A 12508-nucleotide genomic window follows, 5' to 3' on the forward strand; every position below is an offset into this window, starting at 1 on the left:
ATCTCTAATTATCAACTCAAATTTTCCCTTTTTACTTCCCGATAGTGTTTTAACCTACTTGTATAGCGCACCAATTTCAACCTTCCTCTGCAAACTTTCCATATCCTCATGTGTCATCTTCCACCACGCTTCTTTTGCTCCATTTGTTACCTGTCTCAATATATCATTAAACTCTTGGTACTTCCTTCTACAAAGTTTGCAGAAAAAGTACCGATAAAGTGTTTTCCTGACTTATGTGTTCAGTGCTGAATTTACAAGGCAGGTTAAGTGTGCACATGATCACAGATCATATTAGTATTCATAAGATGACAGCGCACACCATTATCACTGAAAATTTGGCATTGCAGAAGATCTGCACTAAACTCGTCCCAATGGTCTTGACAGAGGACCAAGAGCAGTCGAGTGTCTGCTTGTGAAGACCTCATGCAACGGCATTGCGACAATTCCCCTAACCCGTCACAGCCCTGACGTGGCACCCACAGACTTTTTCTTATTCCCAAAAGTGAAATCCTCCTCACTAAATTAATAATCCTGAAAGGACACCAACATTGGACAGTAAGCACTGTCAAACAAGCATGCATGCATATCCTTAAGGAACTTCTGGAATCCACCTACCAGGGAGCCTTCGAGTCATGGAAAAACTGATGGCAAAAGGTTGCCTATGTTCAAGGGATGTACCTCAAAGAATTTTGAAGCATTGTGAATAAATCTATTTTTCCAAAAAATTTCCTGATAATTTTAATACAAACCAGGTACCAAACTGTATTTACATTCATCCAGTTCCTTCTCTCATCTATCTTTCTGATCATCTAATTCTTAATTCTTGGCTTCCTTAAACTTTGCCTATTAACAGTTCCTATAATTTCTTTTGCGACTTTTGATATCCCTTTTTTGATAAATTCCCATTTATCCTCGACAGTACTGAACTGCTTTTCCTCACTCATTTTCTCTTCAGGCTGCTGATACTCCTTCCTTGTCAATCCATTTAACACTCCTACATTCCATTTCCTAAACCGCCACCCGTCTTATCTTTTTGAAATGGATGCTACACTTCATAACTACTAAATTGTGGTCAGAGTATGCATCCACACCTAGGAAACTGTGTGAATTGATGACCCTCTTCCTAAATCTATGCCTAACTATATTATAATCTAACTAATACCTTTCTGAATCACCTGGCATTGTCCATGTATACCTACACCTTTTGTGATATCTAAATCAAGTGGTGATCATGTTTAACCTCTATCTCCTTAAGAACTCTATGGCTTTATTCCAGGGGTCATTCCTCGTTCCTAAACCACAATCCCCCACCTCATCACCTTCCTTTGCCTACCTTCACATTCCAAACGCCCATCAATTATCAAATACTTCCCTGTAGGAACGTCCAAGATTATGAAGTTAGATCTGGTGCTTTCCTGGCGTATCTGCTTGATGAAGTTTTCTCGGGTCTTCCACCGGGTCAGGGGTTCCATACTGGCCATCACCTGAGGACAATGCACGAGTAGGACATAGAAACGTTGGCCAATATGGAACCCCTGCTCCGGTGGAAGAACCGAGAAAACTTCATGAATCTGTGATTATGTCCTCTAACTGATTGTATACCCTATCAATTTCATATTACTTATGATTGCTTGGTGGCATATATAGCTGAACAATTACCTAGTTCATCAGTTTTGCTTTTACTTCTACCATTAATATTCTATCCATTGCTTGCTCTATGTTGACTACACTTCTCTCTACTTTTATATTCAATATTATGGCAACCCTTCATTGGCTCTCCACCCCTCTGCTGTATATTACTCTATTACTATCACTCCAGCAATCCCCACTATCCTTCCATCTCACCTCAAACAGGCCTAAAACATCTATATTTTCTCTTTCTATCTCTTGCTTTATATTCCCTAATTTTCCTGTCCTCAACATTGTCTTACCATTCCAAGTTTCTATTCTAACTAATCCGTCTTCATCTGTATCTTCTGTTTTGCTGCTGTCAATTTTATTTTACAGGGGTTTCATGAGATGAGGAATGCAGAAGCCTTGCCTCTCCCGTTGCCAGGCATGACACTCAGCCAATTGGGCCAAGTCCCATAGTTGCCAGGACTCATTTTCTCTATACTGTCCATCATAAAAATCTCGGTAAATTAGATGGTTTCTTGTTGTCCTCTTCAATAGTGCTTTTAACATCACACCATCATACAATGGCCGCCCCACTAGGGTCAGATGCCTTTGCAGCCACCTCACTGAGCGAACTACCTTTCATCAATTCAATGCCATTATTATTGCTCCTGCCAGCACATCTGAGCAAGCCTCTCTTCAACTCCACATACTTCCTTCCTCCCTTCATTCAATCCAATATCCCTAACCTATTATATGCATATAACCTATACAGTGTTCGTCCAAGGGGGGAGTTCTCAACTAATGATTGGAAGGCCACCCTCAGCTTCACCTAATCTGTGTGATTTTTCAGGTACTTCCTGGGAAACCATAGGCGGCAAAGGGAAAGAATCAGTTCCTCCTAGCTTTGACATCTGACAACATTTCAAGCAATACGTAGAAGGTACACTATTAGAAACATTTTGAAGACTGTTGATGACACCACTGTAAGGGATCTTGAAAAGGGCAATATAATCTGGAAAGTCTGCCGAGCATTAAAGTGCATTAAAAATGCTACCCAAAAATTCTTAAATGAGGGCAGTATCCAAAGAATACTATTTCAAGGTTAGGCCCACATCAAACACTCTGCAGACAAGACTTGTTCAATGTACTTGAAAGGTTTTCTTATGACATTTAGTAGTGGCCATCCCCTAGAAGTTCATATGTATCAAGGTAGGGAGGAAGAAATCACATCTGAGACGACACAGATACCAAAAAATATTGAACCAAGGAAGACAGTTTGCATTAATACTCTCTGATTCTTTGCCAATGGGTACCTGCATTGATTTGGACTAGTGAGTAACTACTTTACCTCTGCTCCATTCCTTGTCACCCTATTGGGTCAAAGAAACATACTGGCAAGTGGAAAAATAATGTCACACCATGTCAAGTTCAAGATCAGTGGAACTTAAACAAGATTTCAACATCAAGTATTAGGGAACATTTATTCTCTGAAGTCATGACAATTAGCCAAGGCAAACGACAGCATTGTAATATTATAGTGGTTTGACAACTGGCCAGTTCACTTAGCCTCTATAAAACATGGTGGGAATCTACGGAGGATTACAGACAATTGTCAAAGAAAAATTGGAATTTATATTCAATGTTGCAACCATATGTTGTAAAAATTTATAACAATATTATGGGTGGAGGCTTCTTGGACAGCATTCTATGCAAATGAGCAAGGAGGAGCCACATAACATTAAGTTAAAAGAGTGATGCTTCAAAAGAGAGTGATGCAAACATAAATAAATAGAGTAAACTTCCATTTATCAGCCTTTAACAGAAGATCTTCCTTTTGATTTCAGACACCATGACAGACCCATCCTTTCACCAGTAAATTTCAAATAAAAACTTTTTTCCAAGCTAAAGATGTCATCCAAACACTTAAAAATCCATTATATTAAAAAATGCCACACAATATACAATGAACACACACCAGACAAACCAAATCATCAGATTCAAGGAACATTTAACTCTCTTTAGATATAGACTGGAAGAACCCACAATATTCCAAATGCCTAATTGATATAAATATCTCCAGTAGATTTACACCATTCTCAACTTCTATGAATTTATCTTTTTTCTCAGGTTTGTCAATTATTTAAATTCAGACTTAGGGCTCCTTGGCTCACCCCTCTTCCAATTATCTCTACACAATTAATTTATTTGCAACCTCCTCCCCATTCATACCTCTCCCCTATCATGCTTACATTTTCCTCACCCAGTTCAATTTACTTCCCAATGGTAGACAAAGTTTTGGGCTATGACCAAAAAGTGAACTCCATTTTAATTGAAGTTGACCAGACTTTATCATATAATTATAATGTCATATATGAGTGTAAAAATATTTAAGTAAAATAGTATTTTTTACATTGGGCACTGTAATATATATGTATATATTACCAGGTTAGCCAAGCTCATGAAGCATAACCCATTGTAGTACCATATGCTGACTATTGTGCCATATTGCAGGCCAGTACAGGAAAAGTAATATTATTTGTGCAAAACATGCACTTTAAAGTAAGAAGAGTTATTCAGAATATCACAAAATGACTCACAGAGCTGATATGCTAGATATATGGTTTGAACCGTTGAACAAGTAATAGCATACAAGTCATTTGCATAAGCCTTCACTTGACTTAAATTGCCATGGATTTTTTAATCAAAATGCAGAACTATGCCTACAAAACAAGAAATGCCAATAAATTATATGTAGAATTTCAAAACAGGCGCAATGAACACAAAACTGCACTTTTTGTCTAGGGTATTAAAATTTATAATGAAATTCCAAAAAATCAGAATAATCAATCCCTGAATAACTTACAATTGTACATTATTTACGAGCTTGTAAAGGAGAAGGCACCATTTATATAAGAGATTAATCGTGATAACTCGTCAAAGAATACTTAAACAAATTTACGGCGATGCCTATATCAGCTACCAAAACTTTACATGTATTTTACTGTAGAGGCAAACTGCAAGAAACATCAATGTGTGTCTATTATTGCAAAGCATGTAATATGCTGTCATACTTTACCTTTTTTCTTTATGCGAACTTCTTATCAGTGAACTTATTACTGGGGCACTAATAAGAATATAGTCAGTGTGCATGAATGAATATGTTTTTAATAATAATAACAACTAGAATAAGTAAGCTGACATGCATTCATTTCCATGCAATAAACGAGTAATTAATCATGGCACTAGTAATTTAAGTATGATTGACAGATTTTCCAATTAATCAGTAATTACTTACTTTTGATTCATTTTCTCTACCTTGTGCGAAACATAATTAAACCTTCATATTGACAAAATTAATGACATATACCTACACAAAATTAAATATGCTCGTTATATACAACTTAAATGAAAAGAACATTAACGTAACCTATTTCCTTGCCCATGCAGAACACCAATACTATCATATTTACATGAAAAATGGCATGAAGGTGAATCATGAAAATGAATCATGGAAATGATCTTATGTCATAAACTTTCAATACTTACCAAAGTTATCATACCAGCGTTCAGCAAATTATCTAGGCAGATCTCTGAAGTGTAGTTTTATAGCTCTTTTCCTAGGCATCAAAATCAACACACCTGTACTCACAATATAATTCAAATTCTTTACATGACGCTGAGAAAATACTAAGCCTATTTGAATTATTTATGGTAAAGCCCGCTTAGAGAATAAAAGAGGTACTAAAAAAAACAAATTACACTCGTAAATCGTAACTTGGCAAGAGCAGAAGACTACCACTAGATTAATAGTAGTGACATGAAATCTATCTTTTTCGTTAAAAAATTCATGGAATCTACGTCCTCTTCATAATATTTTTTGTTAAATCGAAAGAATGAATTCAGTTGGAGAAAATAACATTGTCGAAACCGCTGAAACGGATGCGATTTCAATTTCGCAGGCTTTATATTTTTGTTGCAGGTAGGTTGTCATTTTAAAACTCGAACGTAGAATATTTTACTTGCTAATGTTTCCATAATATAGCACAGCATTATTGTAAGTTTCTCAAAGAGTCATTCGTAATCGTGCTCGTTGATTCTTTTTTGAACTAACAGCGTATCTTATTAATTTACTCATTTTATTGCCTATTAGTGATGCGAATGGCGAAAAAGACCTGCAACTAATTTCGAGTGCTCTAACATCTGATAGAGAAACTCAGCTACGCCAGTTTCTTTTACGAAGGCTACGTAAAGGCGCTGTGTACAAAGGGACTGGAAGTTGTTCTGGACTGGACTTCAGGTAGGGCAGTGGACATTGCTTCTTACTGTTTCAGTAATGGAAAATTATACAGAAAGTTATTGAAACATAAAGGGCAATCATATAAAAGATATTGATATTCTTAGAGCCTGTTTTCCACAAATTATAATAGATAACAACGAGAGTGAAGGTTTGGTCCTCCAAACTTCTTTTTCCTGGTCCTATTATAAGTTTTGTATTAAGTGGCCATTTAAAAAAATTCCTAGTTTTCATTAGGTGCTATATGTGCATAATCCAGGGAACATTATTCCGCTATTTTCTTTTTGCAAACATTTTTAGTGGGACTTCCTGAATCGATAATGGTTAAAATGATTGAAAATAACCTTTAAGGCATAAGTCCTTCAAATAATGTATTATAATTGATTTTTTATAGTATTGGAGAAGGGTGTAGTACTCCTGCCGTTTGCTTCTATATTCTTTTGCCATGCTCACCTAAGAAAAGGGATATAGTGCAAGAATCAGAAGAAAATAATGGACGAGATACAATTATTTGTTTACTCTCAGATTCTGAGACTACTTTAGACACATTTCAAGTTGAGTTGACACAATTCTGTGAATCAATTGCTCATCGCATTCCAAAGGTACTTACTTGTGGTATTTGAATTGATAATTTATCGTAATTGAAACAATGTATTTATATAATTTTAATGCAGTACTAAATTTAGTGATAAAAAAGTACAATCATATTGTGATAAATAAAGCATCATTAATTCCTGAAAAAATCATCATGCAAATGGATGTCAACCTTAGAATTTGATGTTGAGTTAGTGTAAGTTTCTCCTGCAAGTATTAATATGGCAATTAGATCAAAATATTGTTTTCATAAAAAAATGCCATTTTCAGTTAATTAAACCTTCTTTCCTATGCATGATGAATACAATGTTTATGGATGGAAAGCATTGATATTTCGTTCTGCTGGTTTCTATTTTTATATTGTGCGTAACTTTAGAACATCTTTAAAATGGAATTATGCCCCATTGAATTGGTATGTGGCTGATACCTCAGTATCATCTTGATTTTGTGCATAAAATTTTCGTGAATGACTAAATAGTTTATGGTGATTCATATGAAATTTGTTAATGCTAATTATTAGTCCTTGTGAATTATGTAAAATAATGAATATTAATACTACCAATATTTGAGCTCCAGCATAATTTAGAAAAAACCTGCCAGTTGTCAATTTGTCATACAGCAGACTATATTTTACAAAAGAGTAAAAGTGCAGGAAAATAACAGTATAATAATAAAGATAAACTATGATCTAGTAAAAATTAATATCTACTTTGAAATATGGAAAAAAATATTCTGACATTAAATGACTGTTGGTAAACATTTTACAGCATTTATAGTCCTGGGTATAGAGTATAAATTAATGAATCTTTTCTTGCCCTGACTCTCAGAATCTGCAGTCATTTGTAAATTGAAAGTAATTGACTTGAAAAGTGCTTTGCAATTTGTAACGCAATGGGAATTAGAATCTTGTGCAATTTTTTAGTTATCTCAGAGTTTGTTCAACTGATGAAAGGTCTGTGGTTTAATTCACAGTCACCTTTTTTCATTGGAAAATAAACTAAATTAAATAGCAATTTTTTTCCTTTACTTGCCTAAGAAGTACCTCTCAACTGTGAAGCAGTATCTAAAGCAACTTTTCAATGTCTGTTCTTATCATAATAAAAGCAGTGGTTTACCTACAATGTAATACAGTGTATTTGTTTCCAAAGTCATTGATTTTGTAAAAGTTGAAATAAGTGTATCTTCTTTTGTACACCTTCGTCCATATTTGTATTGTTTTTTTGGTCAATTGGTATTAAGTTTCATGAATATTTGATATGGTGATAATTAGTTAGAATTTTAAAAATTTATAACTGAAGGCCTTAAGTTGTGTATTGTTTTGTTAATGAAAGGAAGGGTCATGTCCAACCTCTGTGGAGGAAGAGCTGAAAGAATGGTATGGAGCATGCATCTTATACACTGTGAGGGTGGTCAGAGCCCTGGGACCAGAAGGGCTGGCATATCTTCTGTTGATGGTAACTTTGATTTGATAATTCATTCAAACAATAAACCATTCTCCCAAATATTTTGTGAGCATAAAACTTCTTGTGCGACCTAAATTTAATGTGCTCTCAAATAAGCCATCATACATCCAAAAAAATAAGATTATACTTTGTGACAACATTAAAACTGAAACTTGAGACTTCATTAAAGTAGATAGAATTTAAAATCCTCATCTCTCTCTTAAGTTTTACGTTTGTTTAGTTTAATATTAGAACCTTGGATCCCAGGTGGTTTTGGGCATAGTTTTCCCTAGCCCCTCTTTTTGTTCACGTTTCTGAGATTAATATTTAATAATGGCCCTTATTCTCCTTACTGTAATGTTGTTGTATCATATCACGTTGAATATTTTTGTTCTTATTGGAGGGTCATATTTCTGTTGCATTGGCAAAGATGTGTATTTTGGCGTTTGATTAAGGCCTCATTGCTTCATTTCGATTACATGAATGCCCATTGAGAATGGAAAATAATCACACAATATGTAAGAAATTTTTTAAATCAGTATTTTTTTTCACTTGTTCATGAGCATTTTTTTTAGAATATCCTTTAAGTTTTGTTGTGTGTTTGTGGATAAAGGCACGGCAAGATCGACCGCTGGAAATGTCCCCAGAAGTTGATGCCCAGCTATGTGCTGATGTACAACGACTTGCAACAGGCTGCGGAGTGGCTCGTTTGCTGGCCAACAAGAGGCTTTCATATCCAGAGGGAGAGTATTCTCAGGGAAAGGGATTAGTGTTTGAAAGAACTCCCTTAGGCCCCTATCCCTTGAGCCCCAAGGTGCCATCAGGTTGGCGTATTGGCTCACGAATTGCTGAGTGGGGCAAACGTTTGGCTGCTGCAGGGTCTTCAGGTGTCAGTGAGCACAGCCGTGCACGGCGAGTAAAGAAGGTGCTAGAAGCATTCCGCCTTGAAGTAAGTACCGTAAACCATGATATTCTCTTCCTTTGGGACAAAAATATTTACATGTACTTAACTGCCATCCTCCTGCCATTATTTTCATAATTACCTCCTTGTCATTCATGAAAAAACATTTTATATGTTAATGAAAAAAGAATAAAATATGGCAATATTTAATACTGGTGAATTTGTTGGTGGATTTTACCAACGTTTCTTTTGTGCCAGCATGCTGGTTAGCATAGCAAGCTTGCTATGTGAATCCCATTATTTCAGATCAGATGGAATAATGCAATAAATGCTCAAAAATCAATATATGTAAAAAGGAAGTCTGCCTGAGAGCACGGAACTGATACTTAATTATCAGTTCAAACTTGTATATTTTCATTTCAACATATGATAAATATTGAGATTTGAATAAGGTTGAAGAATATTGAGATATTTCGAGGGAAGAAATTTGTATGTGCATTTTGATATTATGAAATAAAATATTGACTGACAATGAAATTTTTTTGTCAATTCTAAATTCCCTTTTTCAGGAGAAAGAAAATATATCCATGAAGCTAAAAAGTTATGTTGCTATTGTTTTCTATTTACGTTCTTCTAATCACCTTTTCTCTGTTTAGAAGGCCTTAATGTTTCATTATCTTATTTACTTACAGACAATCAAGGATATGAATGCCTTGAAGAGGTTACTCAAGCAATCTGAAACTGACCATTACTGTTTGTACAGGTAAATATCACTTTCGTTCAAAACGCTGAAGTTCATTCAGGGGATAAGTATGTAAGTTTAATAACTTGAAATCTATTGGGTACATGGCAGTCCAGTGGGTAGAGCTAGAGGGTCATGGTTTGATTCTGGGTGATGCTGCAGCTTCACTCAACCTCCATGATTTTTTGGGTCTTACTGGAAAACCACAGGCAATAAAGAAAAAGAAAATGGCCCCTTACCCTGATTTATGAATTTCACTTGTCATTGGCCTAGTGCAAGATGGACTCCATTCTTACCTACCAAACCTATCTTTGGGATGATAACTGTGGTTTTATATGACTTGACATTTGCAAATTATTCATTTTAATCCAGTTCTTAATGAGTTGGTAATCATAGCATGTTATTAACTCTTTTAGAAAAGAGTGTTTACTTAATTTTATTTTGTCCTCAGGGCTTGCATCTTTCTTCGACAGTCAGGAAACAGTCATGTCCTATTGGAACATGCCAAAATGGAAGGTGGATCATCAATGGATGTGATACGGGTGCTTGAAGATTATTTTTCTACTCATGGAAATCAAGCCACAGAAGGCACATATGGATAATGTAATGTTCCTCTGCAAGAACAGTGCTTTACAGCAAATTGTTCAATATTAATGATAATTTGAGTGGTTCACTTTTCCATTTAAGTCAAATATTAATTTATATTTTGTGTTAATTATTGCTTCACCAAATATTAAATTGAAATTCCGTTATATATAAATTTTTGTAATAAAAAATGTTTTTGTGATATTATATTTTATCCCAGATCAATTCAAATTATGAATTATAATATTAAAACTATGTGGAATCAATTACATTTCAGTCTAATTTTATTTATCATAAATGGTGGTTAAAATAAAGTGTTTGGATCTCACACGTTAAACTCCATCACTATTCTTCCGGCTGTATTTGTTTGGCTTAGGGAACTCTATTTAGGATTTTGGCCCTGGAGTTCTTGGCTACAAATGTAAGAGACTAAATGCCGCCTTCTCAATCTTCATGCTATGAAAACCTTCACACCATGTACTAAAAAATCTACTGAAAAAGTTATCAGAAGACTAGCACCTCTCATATCCCTTGAAATGCAAAAACTTTAATGCTTTGCTAAAGTACAATCCTATACCTTCTATGGAATCATCTTTTGGGGGCAAAAGACCATTTCCCCAGAAAAGTAATTTCACTCCAAAAGCAAGCCAGGAAAGTCACTCCAGCTGCCAATCCGTAGGTTCCCAGGTTGGCCACTTTTTCAAAAGAATAAGCTATTAGTCCATACTGTGCTTTCTTTTTGAAATCAAATTCCTTCACCGTTACCTTAGTGGTGTAACCAAAGTGACTGGGTTGGAGGGCCAACATGATGATATACAACGTACGATAAACAAATATTCAATGTTTACAAGATGAACTGAACAACATTTTAGCATTGCAATTTTTTCGAGTTTCGTGATAAAGATTAACATTTTCTCACAGTTCCCCCATTACAAGTAGAACGAAGTGTTTATAAGTGGAAGAACATTCTAAGGAGACCATTAGAATAAATTTAAGGTGTCGCAAATTAATATAATAATAATCAATGGTTCTTATCTATGGACATGAAAGGGTACCAAATGCAAACATTGAAGCCATTTAAAGGATTAATCTCATCTCAAATATTGATTGCCCTTTCTCCATGAAATTTACACATGTCTTTTTTCATTTTTATAAATATACCAGAAGTTTTTTGTAACCTTTGGAAGCAAGTTACATGACAACTCTTCTCATACTATTCATGCTTGGTGTGAAGGCACCTCCTGACACACCTTCCCAGTGGTTTTCAGGGTACCATGTAGGTGCAGATGTAGGCTTTCTAAAAGGTCAGTTTTGTTTATTCAGTTGATGTAAGAGTTACGTGCCAAGCATCTAAGTGACAAGAGTTAAATGATCAGTTTGCTGTACAAAATCATATATCTATATGTATTATTATAATATAATGAGTTTCATTTTGAAGAGTGATAGGAGGCTGACAGGGGAGATGCAAATTATGCCATAATGAGCTTTGGAGGGGGTCAGTTGGCAAATGAGAGGAGAGCAGGGTGTATGACCATGGAAATGAATTTTACAGAGGCCAGAGGAGTTTAAAACTGGGACGATATTAAGCAGTTATTTGGGAGAAAAAGTTAGTGTGATGGTTTCCATTTCCTAAATTTTCTCACCGAATGCCACCATGCTCTGCATAAAACGGAGGCTAAAAAGAGGCATTGTAGTCTTCTTTGGCAATTTGACTAAGCCAAGGCATCTACACCAACAAGGAATAGGCATTGTTATCCAAATCACCTTTATGTTGAAATTCAATGTTTCTCAGTGACATGTGCCTGGGGTCAGACTATGGAGACTGGTGGGGGCAATTATTCACCCCTGCCCTCCGTGCCTGCCTCACTGCACTAAATGCAATATCCATGCACATTAAGCATATCACCACTGCTATAAAAAATGCCTTATCATGCAGCACTAGCAACATTTAATAACCTGCCCTCAAATATCAAATCAATACCATCCATTCCCATTCAGGCATCAGCTTAAAGTATATTTCATTTGTAAAGAGTACTATATTGCCTGTATGCCTGTAAATTTCTTAATGTAAAATGTGCATACGGTGAGGATACTAATATATTATGGTTATTATAGATACAATATTTCCATCTGTCGCCGATAATAGTGAAGAACGGGCGGGACTTCTTATTTTTATTAAATGGTCGCTAATGGCAGTTGCTTCGACTTGAAAGTGTATTTTTTCGTGTTAATAGATTTAAAAGTGTAAATGAACGTTTAGCATCTCGAGGGAGAAAAAAGCAAGCATACAAAAAATGCTCACTCAAACTTTTATTAATTTTTAAATCATGTTC

General features: G+C 35.3%; 1 protein-coding gene across 1 annotated transcript; it reads left to right on the forward strand.

Annotated features, from left to right (window-relative positions):
• The first annotated feature begins 5397 nt into the window (after window positions 1–5397).
• On the forward strand, window positions 5398–10421 carry LOC139688661 (protein Njmu-R1-like). Its single transcript, XM_071586230.1, has 7 exons — window positions 5398–5596; window positions 5768–5914; window positions 6306–6513; window positions 7837–7959; window positions 8561–8896; window positions 9541–9611; window positions 10042–10421. The coding sequence occupies exons 1-7, from the start codon at window positions 5511–5513 to the stop codon at window positions 10190–10192; spliced, it is 1122 nt and encodes a 373-aa protein (XP_071442331.1). The 5' UTR covers window positions 5398–5510; the 3' UTR covers window positions 10193–10421.
• Window positions 10422–12508: the final 2087 nt, after the last annotated feature.

The sequence above is a fragment of the Hetaerina americana genome, unplaced genomic scaffold (genome assembly GCF_022747635.1).
Source record: "Hetaerina americana unplaced genomic scaffold, ioHetAmer1.1.p SCAF_213, whole genome shotgun sequence".
NCBI lineage: Eukaryota > Metazoa > Arthropoda > Insecta > Odonata > Calopterygidae > Hetaerina > Hetaerina americana.